This window comes from Colobus angolensis, unplaced genomic scaffold, assembly GCF_000951035.1.
Source record: "Colobus angolensis palliatus isolate OR3802 unplaced genomic scaffold, Cang.pa_1.0 Scaffold163, whole genome shotgun sequence".
Lineage (NCBI taxonomy): Eukaryota > Metazoa > Chordata > Mammalia > Primates > Cercopithecidae > Colobus > Colobus angolensis.
Genome location: NW_012114744.1, coordinates 8,851,202 through 8,866,846, shown reverse-complemented (window position 1 = coordinate 8,866,846; position 15,645 = coordinate 8,851,202). Strand labels below are relative to the sequence as shown.

The window sequence follows — 15,645 nt, the reverse complement described above, 5'->3', positions numbered from 1 at the left end:
CTCTTCAATAAATGGTGTTAGTGAAACTAAATATCCACATGCAGAAGAATGAAATCAGACCCATATTTCTCATTATATGCAAAAATCAACTCAAAATGAATTAAATAACTAAATGTAAGACCAAAACCTATGAAACTACTGGAATACAAAACAGGGGAATAGCTCCATGACATTGGCCTAGACAATGATTTTTTGGATATGACCTAAAAAGCACAGGCAACAAAAGCAAAAATAGACAAATGGGATTACATTATACTAATAAAATTTCTTCACTACAGACAAAATCAAGAGTGAAAAGACAACCTAGAGATTAGGATAAAATATTTGCAAACTGTTCATCTGATAAGAGATTAATATCAAAAATATATAAGGAATTCAAACAACTCAATAGCAAGAAAGCAAATAACCCAATTGAAAAATGAGCAAAAAATTTTGAATGGACTTTTCAAAAGAAGACATACAAATGGCCAACAGATACATGAAAAATTGCTCATCCTCACTCTTCTGAGAAATACAAATGAAAACCACAGTGAGACATTATCTCACCCTTGTTAGAATGGCTATTATAACAAGTGTTGGCCAGGATGTGAACACTGTTTGCAGAAATGTAACTTAGTACAGCCATTATGAAAAACAATATGGCATTCCCTCCAGAAATTAAAAATAGAACTACTGTATGATCCAGCAATGTCATTACTGGATACATATCCAAATGTATATCGAGGCGATATCTGCACTCCCATGTTTACTGCTTCACTAGTCACAATAGCCATGATATGGAATCAACCTAAGTGTTCATCAACAGATGAATGGATAAAGAAAATATGATATGTATATATACACACACACACACACACACACACACACACAAAACACAAACAGAGAGAGAGAGAGGATGGAACTATTCAACCATAAAATGAAAAATATCCTGTCATTTGTTATAACATGGATGAACTTGAAGGATATGTTAAGTGAAAGAAGCCAGGAACAGAAAGACAAATAGCATGTGATCTCACTCATGTGGAATCTAAAAAAGTTGATCTCATAGAAGTGGAGAGTGAACTTGTGGTTTCCAGGGTCTGGGGAGATCAGGTGTCGGGGTTGAGGAGATACTGGTCAAAAGAGCAGGAATAAGCTTGAGAGATTTATTATACAATATGGTGACTGTAGTTAATAACATTTTGTAGTCTTGAAAAATGCTAAAAAGAGTGGATATAAAGTGTTCTCAGCGCAAAGATAATAATGATGTGAGGGAATGCACATATTAATTAGCTAGACTTAGTCATTCCACTATGCATAGATACTTCAAAGCATCATGTTGTACATGATAAGTACAGTACATACAATTTTACACGTCAATTAAAAAAATAAGGATTTTAAAAAAGAGCACTCAGGGGAGTAACTCTGTCTTCCTCCTTTTCCAGACCTTTGGTTTTCTTCAGATGTGAAAAAAGGTGACAATTTCCACAAATTCTGGGAAGGCAGCTATCAAAGACAATGCAGATATGGTGCTTTAGCTAGCTGCAATTATAATCCACTGGGACTCCTATGAAAAAATACAAAATGTACATATGTGTTCAGGTAAACTCCATGATGAGACATAAATTTGAACTGCAAATCAAAAGGTGGACTAGTTTTCCAAATGGGTTATACATTCAGGGATTCAGCTTAGGCAAAAGGAAACTACTTGGAAGCAAGTTTCTGGAACCAGATTGAAAGATAAAAGGGAAGGTCTGGAAAAGGGTATAGCCCAGTACTTCTCAAACTTTAGCCTAGATAAGAATAACCTTATGAGCTTGAAAATGCTGATTGATTCAGTGTGTCTGGGGAAGGGCTTGATGTCGTACATTCCTCAGATTGTGCCCAGATTATGCTGACACTGCTGGTTCATCGACCACAGAGGGGCAGAGGGGAGAAGTCCAAATGCACAATCTAAGTGTTGATTCTTGAATGACAAAGCAATATTTGAAAGGCAGAGCAAATAGGCAACCTTTTTCCTACCAGATATTTTACTAAAATGCTGACAAAAGCTGAGGATGTAAGAGAATGAGTGAATTAATATAGTAGTACTGTATAGAACTGAAAAAATACAAGTCAATCTCTAAAGGTGACCCTGGAGAACTGTTGCCATGGAAGAATATGATCCCAATGTTACCAAATATCTGTTTGTTAAGAGAAGGAATTCAGACTTTATTTTTAACATTAAACCTGCTTATTTGTAAATCCTGACTCAAATTAAGCACAAAGACTTATAACATTGTGAATCAAATACAAAGAATTGTCTTGCTAGACTTGGCCATCAGCTTGCGACTGCTTCAGCCAAATGATCAAACACAGTCAAAGGATCTAGAATGTGAGCACAGGCAGGCAGAAACTAGCATGTAAAGGATCTGGGGACTTGCTGGTATACCAACTGACTGAACACTATGAATTAGAGTTCAGAGAAAGGGATGCATTATGAGGAGCAAGGATCAGAACTCAAATATCAACAAAGTGTGTAAAGAAGATTCTTTGGATATAGAAAATTGATGTCAGGAGGTGCTGCGATAAGGCATTATAGTTAGAGTGAAGGTGGATTTGAATGCAAAATGAGGATTCTTCAATTGTTTTCAATAAACAACTAAAAGTCACTGACTTTTGGTTGATTTAAGTCAGGACTGAGCTACTTAAAATATGGAAGTAGTCTGGGCCAGGTAATAATGTGATTCTTGAAATTTTGCTTTTTATTCTGTCACCAAAGTTGTGCCATCTGAGTGGACTGTGACTCTCCACCCAAAGACCCATGTTGACATGGATGTTCAACACTTATGGCAGGGGGTGTATATGGTGAACAGAACCAGCTAGCACCTTGTATTCAGGCTCATCCATGCCACACAACTTATGTCTTTTCTCTGAGACACAGTACTGCAAAGGTTACTCCTAGGTTGGTTTTCTCCTTTTAGTTAGAAGGAGAGGAAGGCAGGAGTGCTTGGGTCCCACTCAACCAGACACCAAGGAATGCAGTTAAAAGGTAGGTGTCCTGCCCCCAGGGGAAAGGCTGTAACTTGGCTATTTCTGTACTCCAGAAGTATGGGGAAGTGCATTTTACAGGCCAAATGAAGGTGAGTGCAAACATCTATATACACTAATCTGAGCAAGAAGATTGACTAGATGATGTTGTCTGTTTTGAGGGAAATGTGAAATAAATGTAATGAATGGGGATTTTTTTCTCTTAGTTTTTTATGTTTATTAAATTTTGCTTCTTAGAACTTCTAAGAAATGAATATTTGGGGGCAACTCAAAGATGCAGAGGTCTTCGGATCTTCTTACTTTAAGCAAACATGTTTGTGTTTGAATGTTGACTTCTCCAGTCTCATGATATCACCTTTTGCTTTACATTTGTTCTTACCAGGAAACAGAATGTGCCTACATACTCTTTGTGGTCGCCATATTTTGGCTTACAGAAGCATTGCCCCTGTCGGTAACAGCTTTGCTACCTAGTTTAATGTTCCCCATGTTGGGGATCATGCCTTCTAAGAAGGTAAGTCCTCTTGCCAAAGTCATAAGTTGATTCCCTGTTTTGTACTGAGATTTCCATTGAGAAAAGTTATTTTTAAAGGGAGAAATCATCCCGTTGGTAAGGTTCCATGTAAGTCCCCCAAACTTCCAATTATTTCTCCTCTCTGGCATTCTGCATGTGTGCCCACCTTCAAAGAACAAATACAAGCTGCAACTTCTTGATTCATACATGTCAGTAGGAGAAATGTATGTCCCCTCTTCTCTCACTGACATCTATGCCTGGTGCCTCCCTCTCAAAAACAGGAAAATTTGTTGACATCCTTCACAAGTTTTTTATATTCAGCAGAATTCAGCCTCATGGTATTGGAAAAACAATTTTGTTTTTAATGAAGAAAAAGTTTCCCTGTTTTCATTTCCAGAAACCTGCCATTTCCAAAGACAAAGCCAAACTAATTTTCATGTATAGCTCCAGGAGTTTATTCATGCTAAGAGGTGTTTATTGGTTCTATACAATCTAAGAGTACCCATCTGAAGAAAGTGGATTTGGTTTTCCAAATGCATTGAAAACAGTCTCCAGCCACCCAGAAAACAACTGTCTAAACCACAGCTGAAACAGTTTCAAGAGAGATGTTAAGTTGGAGATGCCAGTCAGTGCAGTTTATCACCTTTGGACTTCTATCTTCTGCCTGGGTCTAACATTGCTCTCTTGCGGCTCACCTGTCTTTCATTTTCTTTTTAACTAACCCTTGATTACATTTCTTCCTGTGAAAGGAATGGTTCCCTTCTTTATTTTCATGTCCTTCTTCCTGATTTTGGAGCCCCAGTCGATCTTTTTGCACTTTTTATCCTCTCCACTCCTCTTTTCTAACTGGGTTTTCCCCTCCCACATAACTTTGAGTCTTTTCTATCTAATGGCCATTGATTTGGAAGAGTGGCCAGGGCTGCACTTCAGTTCCTCTTGCCTCCAGGCTGACATTCTGCTGCCCCAAGGAATCTCAGAGCTATAATCTATTAAGCATCTTAAATGCTTCAACATGCTCTATGGCTTTTAATATCGGAATTCAAAAAAGAAGGGGTTGATGAGTTGTTAAAACTAGGGTGTCAAATTTTTAACCCCTGTCCTATGGGCTTGGATGGTTCTGTGTCCAGAGATAGGTATGTTTAAGAGTTATACATTTGTCTCTTATGGTTTAATAACAATAAAACTGACTAAATTGACTGTTAAAAAGAGGTTGAAGTAGAAGTGAGATTCACTGGACTCATGGGGCATTTCTGTAACAAGCTGTTACGGGAAGAGACATACAAACATTAGAGGGAAGCAGGAGGAAAGAGTACCTGGGAAGGGCTGGCTTTGTAGGAGCTGCCAAGGATATATATGTCTGCCTCTTTCTGGTGTGTAAGGGCCTGACTAAAGGCAGTGAAATTTTAGGTGCCAATGGTAGTTTCGCATCACTCTGACTGCAGACACCTGCCCAACAGTCCTTTATCCCCAGACTAATTTAACAGTCATAGAATCTTAGACTTGAAAGGGAATTCTTCTTGGTCACTTCTCCCCCAGAACAGGGATCCCATCCAATATCTCTTACAGATGAGATCATTGAGAAAGTGTTTAAAGGCTTTCTGGATTATGGGCCTCTAATATCCCTCAAGGAGATACACATTATTTTTGAATAATTTTAACTCATAAATAACTCAGCTTTATTGAGCCCACATCTGAAACTCAGTAACAGACTCATTAAACTTATTTCTAACATGTAGAATTTCATAAACAAACCTCACTTTTTTGCATGACAGTGTTGCTTGAATTTGAAAACTAATATCGTTTCCTCCTTATTTCTTCCCACCCTGAGTCTTAGTGGTTTCCAGACATCAACTTCCATCCTCAAATCTACCATTTCCAACTCCATCAACACCACCATCTTCTTTTTTCTTCCTGAAACTAACTCTAGTTTGTCAATGAGACTTAAGAATTAAATGAGTTAATAAATGTAAATTTCATTACATAGTAAGTACTCCATATATGTTAGCCAATGGTATTATTTATACATTCACAAAAGTGAATAGATGATTCTAGAAATATTTTGAGTGTTGCAAAGGTAAATTAGCCTATCGTCTTACTATGGCATTTCAGCCTAAGTTTGTTTTAAACTTTATGTGATTCTCTTTACCTTGTAAGTTTAACTGGAACTTGCAGCAAATCATAGTCCTCAGAACTTTTAGTGGAGAAAACTGTTCTTCAGAATTGCGATCCTTTTTCCCAACAGAGTAACTTACCTTTTCCTAATAAGTTAGCTGACCAAAGCTACAGTCTACTATGAATCAGCTAGAGATTTAGTCAAAAGGCCTGAGCTTAGAATTTGACATTTATTGCCGATTACTTGGAGGACCCTGATCATGTCCTTTAATAACTCTTTTTTATCATCTGTAAGTAGAATATGATAATGCTACACAACCCATTGTTGTCACGATCAAATTAAATAATGTATGTTAAACAATGATACAAACTAAAACTAAGTATCAAACATTCTTATGAGGTTTAATATTCACAGTTAAAGTTTGTTTTGAGAGTTTTAAACTATAATTCCAGGCCACTGCAGCATCTTTGAATCTCAGATCTGTCACTGAGTAGGATACCGTGTCATTAATGCCCTCATCTAAGTTTAGAGCCCTAAACACCTCTCTCTTTGGCCATCATAGTTATCACTTTACCTATTTATTAAGCCAATTCTAAATACTGGTATCTTGCTGAGCCCATTACTGTATTTGAAGAATATCAACAAATGTTAAACTTTCCTCATATTTGTTAAACTAAACCTGAAATGCTAAAGTATGTAGAGTATGTTCAATTTGATATTTCAAAACAAGCATTAATATTATTGTCATCAAAAATATTTATATATAAATTTTACATATATGAATGTGAAAATACACATGTACATATATATATAATGTCATGTATTTTTCAGTGATTCAATAGATATTCACCTGGTAGTACCCTTCCAGGGATTTGGGAACATACCAATGAATAAAAACAGGCAAAATATTTCCTATCTTTCTAGAGGGAAGGAGGCAATGAACAATGTATCTGATAAAGAGAAATATTATACAGTCTAGTGAGCTAGAAAGGTAATTTTGTGCTGTGGAAAAAATGCAACAGGGTAATGGGGATCAGAGAGACTGGCAGTTTTAAATAAGGTGGTCAGGTTAGACCTCCTTGAGATAGTGATACTTGAACAAAGACAGGAAATGAAGGAGTTAGCCATTTGAATATTTGGAGAATGACTATTGCAGAAGAGGTAACATCCAGTGCAAAGACCTTATTGCAGGTACATCTGCAGTGTAATTGGAAGAGAGTAACTAAAGAGGAGAATGATAAATTAGGTCAGGTAAGTAATGTAATGAGGCAATGGACCAGGCAGGGTCAAACTAGGCCATTGCAAGATTTTAACATTGAATAAAATGGGATCCTCTGAAGAGTTTTGAGCACAAAAGTTACATGATCAACTTAACTTTGATTTTAAAAAGGATAATTTGGGCTGCTGTGTTGAGAAACAAGACAGAAAGAAAGAGACAGATAGTAGGTTATTGCAGTAGGTGAGAGACCATGGTAATTCAGACCAAGGGCAGTAACAGAGATATCGAATGTATTGTTGATAAAATGTGAAGATAAAATCAGCAAACTTTCCGGATTGATTAGATATGGCATATGGTTGGAAGAAAAGTGTCAAAGATGCCTCACAGCTTATCTGCCAATTGGGAAAATGGAATTGCTATCAACTGAAATGGGAAGATGATGGGAACTGCAGTCTTACTCTAGGAAAGGGGCTGATACCTAGAGTTCAGTGCTGGACAGATAAGTTTGAAATACTCAAGTGAAGATGTTGAGTAGGCAGTTGAATACAAAAGAGTCCAGAGTTCATGGGAGAGAGCTAATCTGCAGATATAAATCTGAGATTCATCAAAATATAGATGGTATTTAAAGCCCTAAGACTTGATGAGATCACTCGGGGAGTGAATGAAGATAGAAAAGCAAAGAGGAAAAAGAACTGACCTCTGCATAGCTACAAGAGTAAGAGGTAAATGAGAAGAGAAAGCACTAGCCAAAGAGACTAAGAAGAAAAGGTTATTGAGGTAGGAGGGGAACCAGGCGAGTGTGTAAGCCTGGAATCCAAGTGAAGCAAGTGTTTTGAAGATGAGGCAATGACTATGTGTGTCAAATCTGCTGATAAGTCAGTTAATGTGAAAACTAGATATTGACTATTGGATTTAGCAAAACAACCTAATAATTAACAAAGCACCTTTTAAAAAACATTATCTCATTTAATTCACAAAGCTGGTGTGAGGTAATATTTAACTTTTAGAACTATTTATTGATTTGTAGAAAGGTTGCTGAACTGGTAAATTACATAACTAAGAGAGAACTCAGGTACTCTGATTGCAAAAGTCCACGTTTTTTGATGAAATCCTATTTTGAGACAGAAATATAACTATGTTTATCTTGCAAATAGATATCAAATATTATTAGAAATTTTATTTGACATATCAATTTTGCCTTGAGAATAGTTATATTTATCAGTGTAATTTACAAACCAATAGCACCTTCTTCTATTACCTCCTGGAGAAGTAGGCTATAACAAATACATCTGCCTGTAGCTAATGTTTCCTCTCAAATATTCTGACTGTGATGAAAACCATAGAATAGGTACTACAATGAAAACAGAGAATGTGAATTTTTTTTCTGAAGTTTAACTAATTTTATTTGGACTGCAGGCTATAGTTTGTTTGCATGGTCTATTGAGAAAACTGGCAAACTGTGGGCCTGAAGGCCAAATCAGCCTGCTGCCTAATTTTTAAAATAAACTTTTTATTAGAACAAATCCATAGTCATTCATTGACATACCGCCTTTGGCTATTTTGTGCCATGACAGAGTTGAATAATTACGGTGAAGACCATATGGCCAACAAAGTCTAGAATATTTATTGCTTGGCCCTCTACAATATGCTTACTCCTCATATAACCCAAATCAGTAACAACAAGAATGTCTCATAGTCCTGAACTTCTTTCTGTGTCTGATCATTTACTAATAATGGCTTGCTTCAATGTGTTTATTTGTATTTTTAAGTCATTCTGCATTTATTCTTTCATTTCATTCTCAGAGTATTGGTGAATAGGGTATCTTAGCCCATTCAGATTGCTATAACAAAATACATTAAGCTGGGTACATGAACAACAGATATTTATTGCTCACAGTTCTGGAGGCTGGGAAGTCCAATACCATGGCACTGGCAGATGGGGTGTACGGTAAGCGCTTGCCCTCTGCTGCATCCTCTCTGCTGCTCTCTGTTTGCTCTCTGCTGCATCTTGCTGCTGCATCCTCACATGATGAAAGGGGCAAGGGAGCTCTCTCAGGCCCCTTTTATAAAAGCACCAATTCCATTCATGAGGTTGGAGCAAACATGTTTGGTTCCTTTTAGGTGCCAACATATGAATTTGGGTGGTGGACACCAACATTTAGACCACAGAGTGAATAGGGCTTATTTCCATGAGCCAAACTGCAAAAGAGATAAGGGAAAATGAAAACTTAAATATTTATTCATTTTTCAATAATAAACTCGAGGATCAGGTCCTGTAAGATTTTCCCAGTCCCTCTAGGAAAAAAATTATCACCCCACTTACTTTTAAAATCTGAATTATATTTTGGAGAGGTTTCATTCAAGCATCTATAATACTTTATTGCACTTTTTGTTAACTTGTTTTTTCTCATCTAACAGCTTGTAAGCTCCTTGAGTCTAGGGACTTATTAAATTTAACATCTATTGAGTGCCAATTTGTACCAGGCATGTGCTAAGTCCATAAATATAATTATTAATAAGATACATCTGGCCTTCAAAATACATCTAGTATAATAAAGGGGATAAATAAATGAAGAAATTATCAATATATAAATTAAGAAGTACTATAAAAAGGGAGATATTATCTAATCCAGTTTAAGTTCCTAGAGAAGATATCTTAGAAGAATTGACATCTTCCATGAAGGAAGATTAGAAGTATCCAAGACAAGGGGAGAGGGTCATTCCAGGTTAAATTGCAAGCAAGTGTTAAAGCACTTCTGTGTTTGAGGAACTAAATACATAGGAAGAAGTAGGGTGGAGTGGCAAAAATCTAAATTGGATAGGTGAAATGGGACCAGATGATGAAGGGTCTTTTATGACATGTTGAAAATATTGGATTTGGTCTTTAAAACTATGGGAAGGTCTTAAAAACTATACTGAAGAAGTATAAGAAGGACAATTATGTGACCAGATTTACACTTAAGAAAAGGGGCTACGACAATGGTATGGAGTGGATCAAAAAAGATCGATCATACAGCAGCCAAGTGAGAAATAGAGAGGAGCTTAATCAAGGTTGTCACGTATAAACAGAGAAAAAGGGACAAATTTTAAAGATATGAAGGACCTAGGAATAATAAGACTTATATTGGAAGTGAAAAAGGAATCATGGCTGATCTTTAGGTCTCTGTCTTGGGCAACATTTACATTAACCACAAAGGGAGAATGTGTTTGAAGGATGGAGAGTGAGAAGACGTATGTTGAATTGTAGGTGTTTGTGGGAAATTCAAATGGACATGAACAGTTGGACATATCAGTCTGAAACTCAGAAGACTTATCTGTGTGGAAATAAAGATCTTGGTGTAGTCAACATTCATTTAAGAAATATTCATTGAGTGCCCCCCATGTATGTGCCAGGCATTATTTTAGTCCTATAAAGTTGAATCCTTCAAATTCAGTCATTGGATGGATAAAGCAAGAAGACTATAAAGACTATAGACAGAACCCTGTGGAATATCAGTATTTTGGAGGACCGAGAAAACTGGATTTTCAAAGTCAGAAAAAAAAAAAAAAATCAGAGGCAGGTATAGAACCAGCGAGAAAAAAAAAAAAAAAACTTCCTGACTCTGGAGGCACTGGTAAATTAATATACTGAAATACTTATACCTAGAGTAAGAGTTGAAAGAGTTAGGAGCCTAGGAGATAGAGGACAGAGTATAGAAAATTGGGATTTAAAAGCTCACAGACCATAGCTTATTCATTGTCCCTCCCTCCCTGATTCTTTCAGTGCTATTTATCAAGCTCTCCTACTGTGTACCAGCATTATGCTAGGTGCAAAATACGTGATGGTTAGCAAAACAGAGTCCTGGTTTGGCTAGCAAAACAGATTCCTGGTCCTCATGGGACTTTATGATATAATACAGAAAACAACAAGCACATAAACAAACAGTATTTACGTAATGTATATACTATGAAAAAACCAAATAGGGCTATAAGATACAGAAAAATAATAGGACCTATTTAGAAAGGCCTGATATTTGAGAATTGAAGAGGTGCAAGGAGGGAAAAATATATGAAGCATTTATTAATGTATTCTCTGTTCCTATAATATTTTTGGTGCATACAGATAATTTTTCAGTGAGTAATAAATGAAATAGTAAGGAAATTGATATAATTATTTTCTATTATCCAATCACTACAAAGTGTAAAGAGATAGATATAAACCTTGAAAAGCATCATAAATGAACATTTTATACAATATAAAAGTTGTCCACTTGCCTACTTTTAATTTCAAGGGCAATTATCAATTTTTGCTTTTTATTGAAGTTAAGCCAAGCTTAGCAAGTTATGTTAAAAATGCAGATATAATTTAATACAGTAAAATTATCATAAGAATTGATTTTCTTTTTTGTTATTTTGTAACATTAGAATGGTTTTATTCCAACCCTTCCATTCCTTCTATTAGCTATTGTTTGATTTTTTTAGAGGGGTATTTACTCTTATAATCCTCTTTTCAGCACAGCCTTGTGATTCAGTTTAGCCAAGTGTTTCTTAAAGTTCTCTTGAATACCAATCCCATGAAGTGCTCCACCTAAAAATTAAGTAAAAATGTTTTTAATAATTAAATAAATCTGAAAAATATGCAGGATATGCTATCCCCCTGTTTAAAAATGACATCATACACTATTGTTTAAAGGTTTTTGCAAAGGCCTATAGGAGAGAAAATTCTGGTATTTCAAAATTCTGTTTTCTCAATTTAATCAATTACACAACGCTTTAAAAAAAAAAAAAGATTATGTACCTAACATACTTCAGAGTATTCTTTAAGAAGTACTGCTGCAAATGGTTGCTTAAAGTTCTAGGTTCTTTACTAATCTCTGAACGGTGTTGACTGAAAATGGCTTAAAATGTTGAGTTTCATTTGAGGGTATTCGTTGAATAATTTTTTTTTTTTTTTGAGATGAAGTCTCACTCCGTTACCCAGGCTAGAGTGCAATGGCACGATATCGGCTCACTGCACCTCTGCCTCCTGGGTTCAAGCAATTCTTCTGTCTCACTCTCCAAAGTAGCTGGGATTGCAGGCATGCACCATCATGTCTGGCTAATATTTTGTATTTTTAGTAGAGATAGGGTTTCACCATGTTGCCCAGGCTGGCCTTGAACTCCTGATGTCAAGTGATCCACCTGCTTCGGCCTCCCAAAGTGCTGGGATTACAGGTGTCAGCCACCATGCCTGGCCTTATAAAAAGTAATTTCGAAAGTAAAATAATTCAATATATAAAGGCGTGACTGCAGTTACAGCATAATGGGTCATGATGAAGACAGTAGCAAATTGGAGTTTGATTGAAAACTTTCCCAAATCACAGTCATTGCCATTCCACTATAGATACATAAACAAATTAGCCCCAATAGAAAAGCACTTGCCTGATGTGACTCATAGAAGGCACTTACCTGATGTTACTCAGCTATTTAATGACCCTGAGTACTCTTTTTTCTGTGTACTTTTCCTTAACACCATTTCTGAGTAAGAATATAGAATATGTCTAAATTTGTATTCAAACACGTCTACATTTTTCTCAACAAAATAGAAAGATTATGCGGTTGAAGGTCAAAGTTAACAGCAGCATAATAATGTCTTTCTTGTGCAATGTTATTTTTCCCCACCAAAGTAAATAATCATGGGTTTAACTGTTATTTCAGGTGGCATCTGCCTATTTCAAGGATTTTCACCTACTGCTAATTGGAGTTATCTGCTTAGCAACATCCATAGAAAAATGGAATTTGCACAAGAGAATTGCTCTGAAAATGGTGATGATAGTCGGCGTAAATCCTGCATGGTAAGTACTGCATTTACTGCTTCCAGTTTACCTGATGAACAAACCATTTTTGTGCATAGCAAATAACCAAATAAGTAATTCACGCCCAGGAAATTCTTTGTATCGCAGTCAGACTTATGACATTTTTTTTCCTCTGCAAATATGAAAGTGATATAAAGTGTACTCGAGTTGTAGGAGGGAAAATAAACAACTTTCACTGCAGTTCTAATTACAGGGTGGTTGGAATACGTGCACACAACTTTCTCACCTTTTATGCATCATAGAAGTCAAAGCTGAGATAAGCTTTGAACCTCAACAGATAAGATTGATAGACTTCAGAGTAGATTTTCCTCCTATCTCGTTTATTTGGCTGATTACATATTCAGAACTAGTTCAAGAGCATCTTTTATCATCAGGGAGGTTGTTACAAACCAAAGACAGACATTACTGACAAAATACAAATGTGTGAAGAAAAATTCCAAGGTGAATATTTTTCTTTTTAAACCAACTGTTGCAAAGTGAAACAATCAGTTAAGACATTTCATCTATAGAATATGAAATCACTCATTTGACTGATAAAATTAATTGATTATTTTGGTTTTATTTCACCTCTTGCTAAGAACATGAATGTAAGCTAAAGAAAATTTCCATTGTCATAATCATTTGCATAGTGGCATTTTGCATTAAAGCCTTAGGTGTTTCTTCCCTTCTCATCTTTCTTTGAAAATCAGAATATTGTATTGACTTATATTGCATAATTCATTCTAGGGCATAGCCACATCTGTGTTTTCATTTATGGTGCAAATTGTTTTGCTAAATACAAAAAAAAATCAATGACTCAGATGAGACAAATTTTCAATTTTTTTTGACTTAAAAACTGTATAACACATATGTGTTTAAGACATCATGTTGGCCTGGTGTGGTGCTCATGCCTGTAATCCTAGCACTTTGGGAGGCCGAGGTGGGCGGATTGCCTGAGGTGGGGAGTTCAAGTTCAGCCTGACCAGCATGGTGAAACCCCGTCTCTACTAAAAATACAAAAATTAGCCAGGTGTGGTGGCAGGCACTTGTAATCCCAGCTACTCGGGAAGCTGAGGCAGGAGAATTGCTTTTACCTGGGAGGCAGAGGTTGCAGTGAGCCAAGATTGCACCATTGCACTCCAGCCTGGGCAACAGAACAAGACTCTGTCTCAAAACAAACAAACGAAAACAAAAACAAAACGACATCATCTCACTCTTATAATGAAATAGGGCTCCATGCCTTTTAGGGTGCTATAGAAATGTATCTCTTTTTCCTGATGCTCTGCTCACTGTTCCAGAGGATGATGTGTAATGCACTTCACAGTGGGGCAGAAGTTCTGACCATTATGTCACTAAGCGGCTTTTCAATTTAAGGCATTTTCACCATCCAGAAGCTTTAGCTGATCCCAGTATTTTTTATATGACGATTTCTTCTCTTGATAATGCCTTAAGAAGTTAAAAGTTCTTAATTTTCTTTTTTTTACAAGAACCATTTCTTGTGTAAGCAGATTCCTAATACATTTTCTTTTATTTTGTTGTATGCATTGCAAATGTTCACCTTATCTGAGTCTGAAACTTACAGTGTGGTATTGTTCTTGTACATCTGTTTTAAAAGGGTGTCAGATTATTTCACAAATTGCTCTATATAGAAAGGTGTGCTTCCGAATGATTTTCTAGGCCCGCCTACTCAAAAGAGATAGTTTTTTCCCCAAGTGTGACTTTGAAAGTTTATAGATATGGCTTAAAATTTTGTAGTCTTAGGTATATTATTTTTAAGGAGAATAACTACTCTTTTTGTAAAAGGAGACAATGTATGTGCCCGGATCTTGACAATAGGAAAGGATATCAGATTCAGGAGAGCATATATTACAGAATATACAGAAAATTCAGAAACCTCATTTTAGCAAATGACTTTAACTATTTTCTCCACCCACCTTATATTAAACCAGTATAGTGAACAAGTAAAAAGAGGCTTTATAAATATTAATCTTTCTTCGTCCTTATACCTCCCTGACACCCCTATGAACAAACAAGAGTTATGGCTAAAAGATAAAAGAAAAAATAAGCGACCTTAAATTCAAAAGTTGATTGTATTTTCATCTTACTAGCATTTGAAGATAAGTGGTCAGCTCTGAAGAGCATTCAGATATTGCTGTAATATTGTAAGCTGTTATGTCATATAACCAACTTGCAGTTTGTTTAGGTTTAATCATTTTTCTGTTTCTGAAGAGAAGATTTGCATGGTTCCCTGGGAGACAAATCTCTTAAGAACTCCACTTTTCCATGTGCAGCTTTGATTTCTACCTGGCTGTCACTGTACTCCAAGTTCATCATCTGGGCAGAATCTTAACCTTCCATGTTTTGAAAGACTTAATTTCCCAACTCACAAACCACATCTTAAACATCTTCCAGTTAAATAATACAGTGCTAGTTAAGCTAAGAGCACAGATCCACACTAACGGCTCTCTTGTTTCAGGCTGACGCTGGGGTTCATGAGCAGCACTGCCTTTTTGTCTATGTGGCTCAGCAACACCTCGACCGCTGCCATGGTGATGCCCATTGCGGAGGCTGTAGCACAGCAGATCATCAATGCTGAAGCAGAGGTTGAGGCCACTCAGATGACTTACTTCAACGGATCTACCAACCATGGACTAGAAATTGATGGTATCGTGTGTTGATATGGCCAATCTGGGGTCTAGTCATTAGAGCAATAGACATAAACTCAAGAATTCTAAGTTGTATTTTGAATTAACTGTCCATACATGCATGATGGGAATTTAACTTCCTCCCTCTATAGTTCTCAGTATCTACAAAAATAGTTTTCTATGAATATTTTACCTAAATTGTTACATTTCTATTCGCTTGCAAAAAGAATGCCTTTTCTATCCCTCAGCCAGACTGATGGAACACTCTCTCATGTCTCTTTATCAGTAGACCTCCAGGTTACTCTTTCCTGTCCTGAAATGGCTTTCCTGCATAA

The 15,645-nt window shown here is 36.3% G+C and overlaps 1 protein-coding gene across 1 annotated transcript in view; it reads left to right on the top strand.

Moving 5' to 3' along the window:
• The window catches only part of SLC13A1 (solute carrier family 13 (sodium/sulfate symporter), member 1), an 86,658-nt gene that overhangs the window by 14,246 nt on the left and 56,767 nt on the right, over positions 1–15,645 (top strand). The window contains exons 2-4 of the mRNA XM_011937410.1: positions 3,392–3,520; positions 12,529–12,665; positions 15,142–15,329. Of these exons, the coding sequence (XP_011792800.1) occupies positions 3,392–3,520; positions 12,529–12,665; positions 15,142–15,329 (454 nt within the window). The remainder of the gene's footprint in view (positions 1–3,391; positions 3,521–12,528; positions 12,666–15,141; positions 15,330–15,645) is intronic.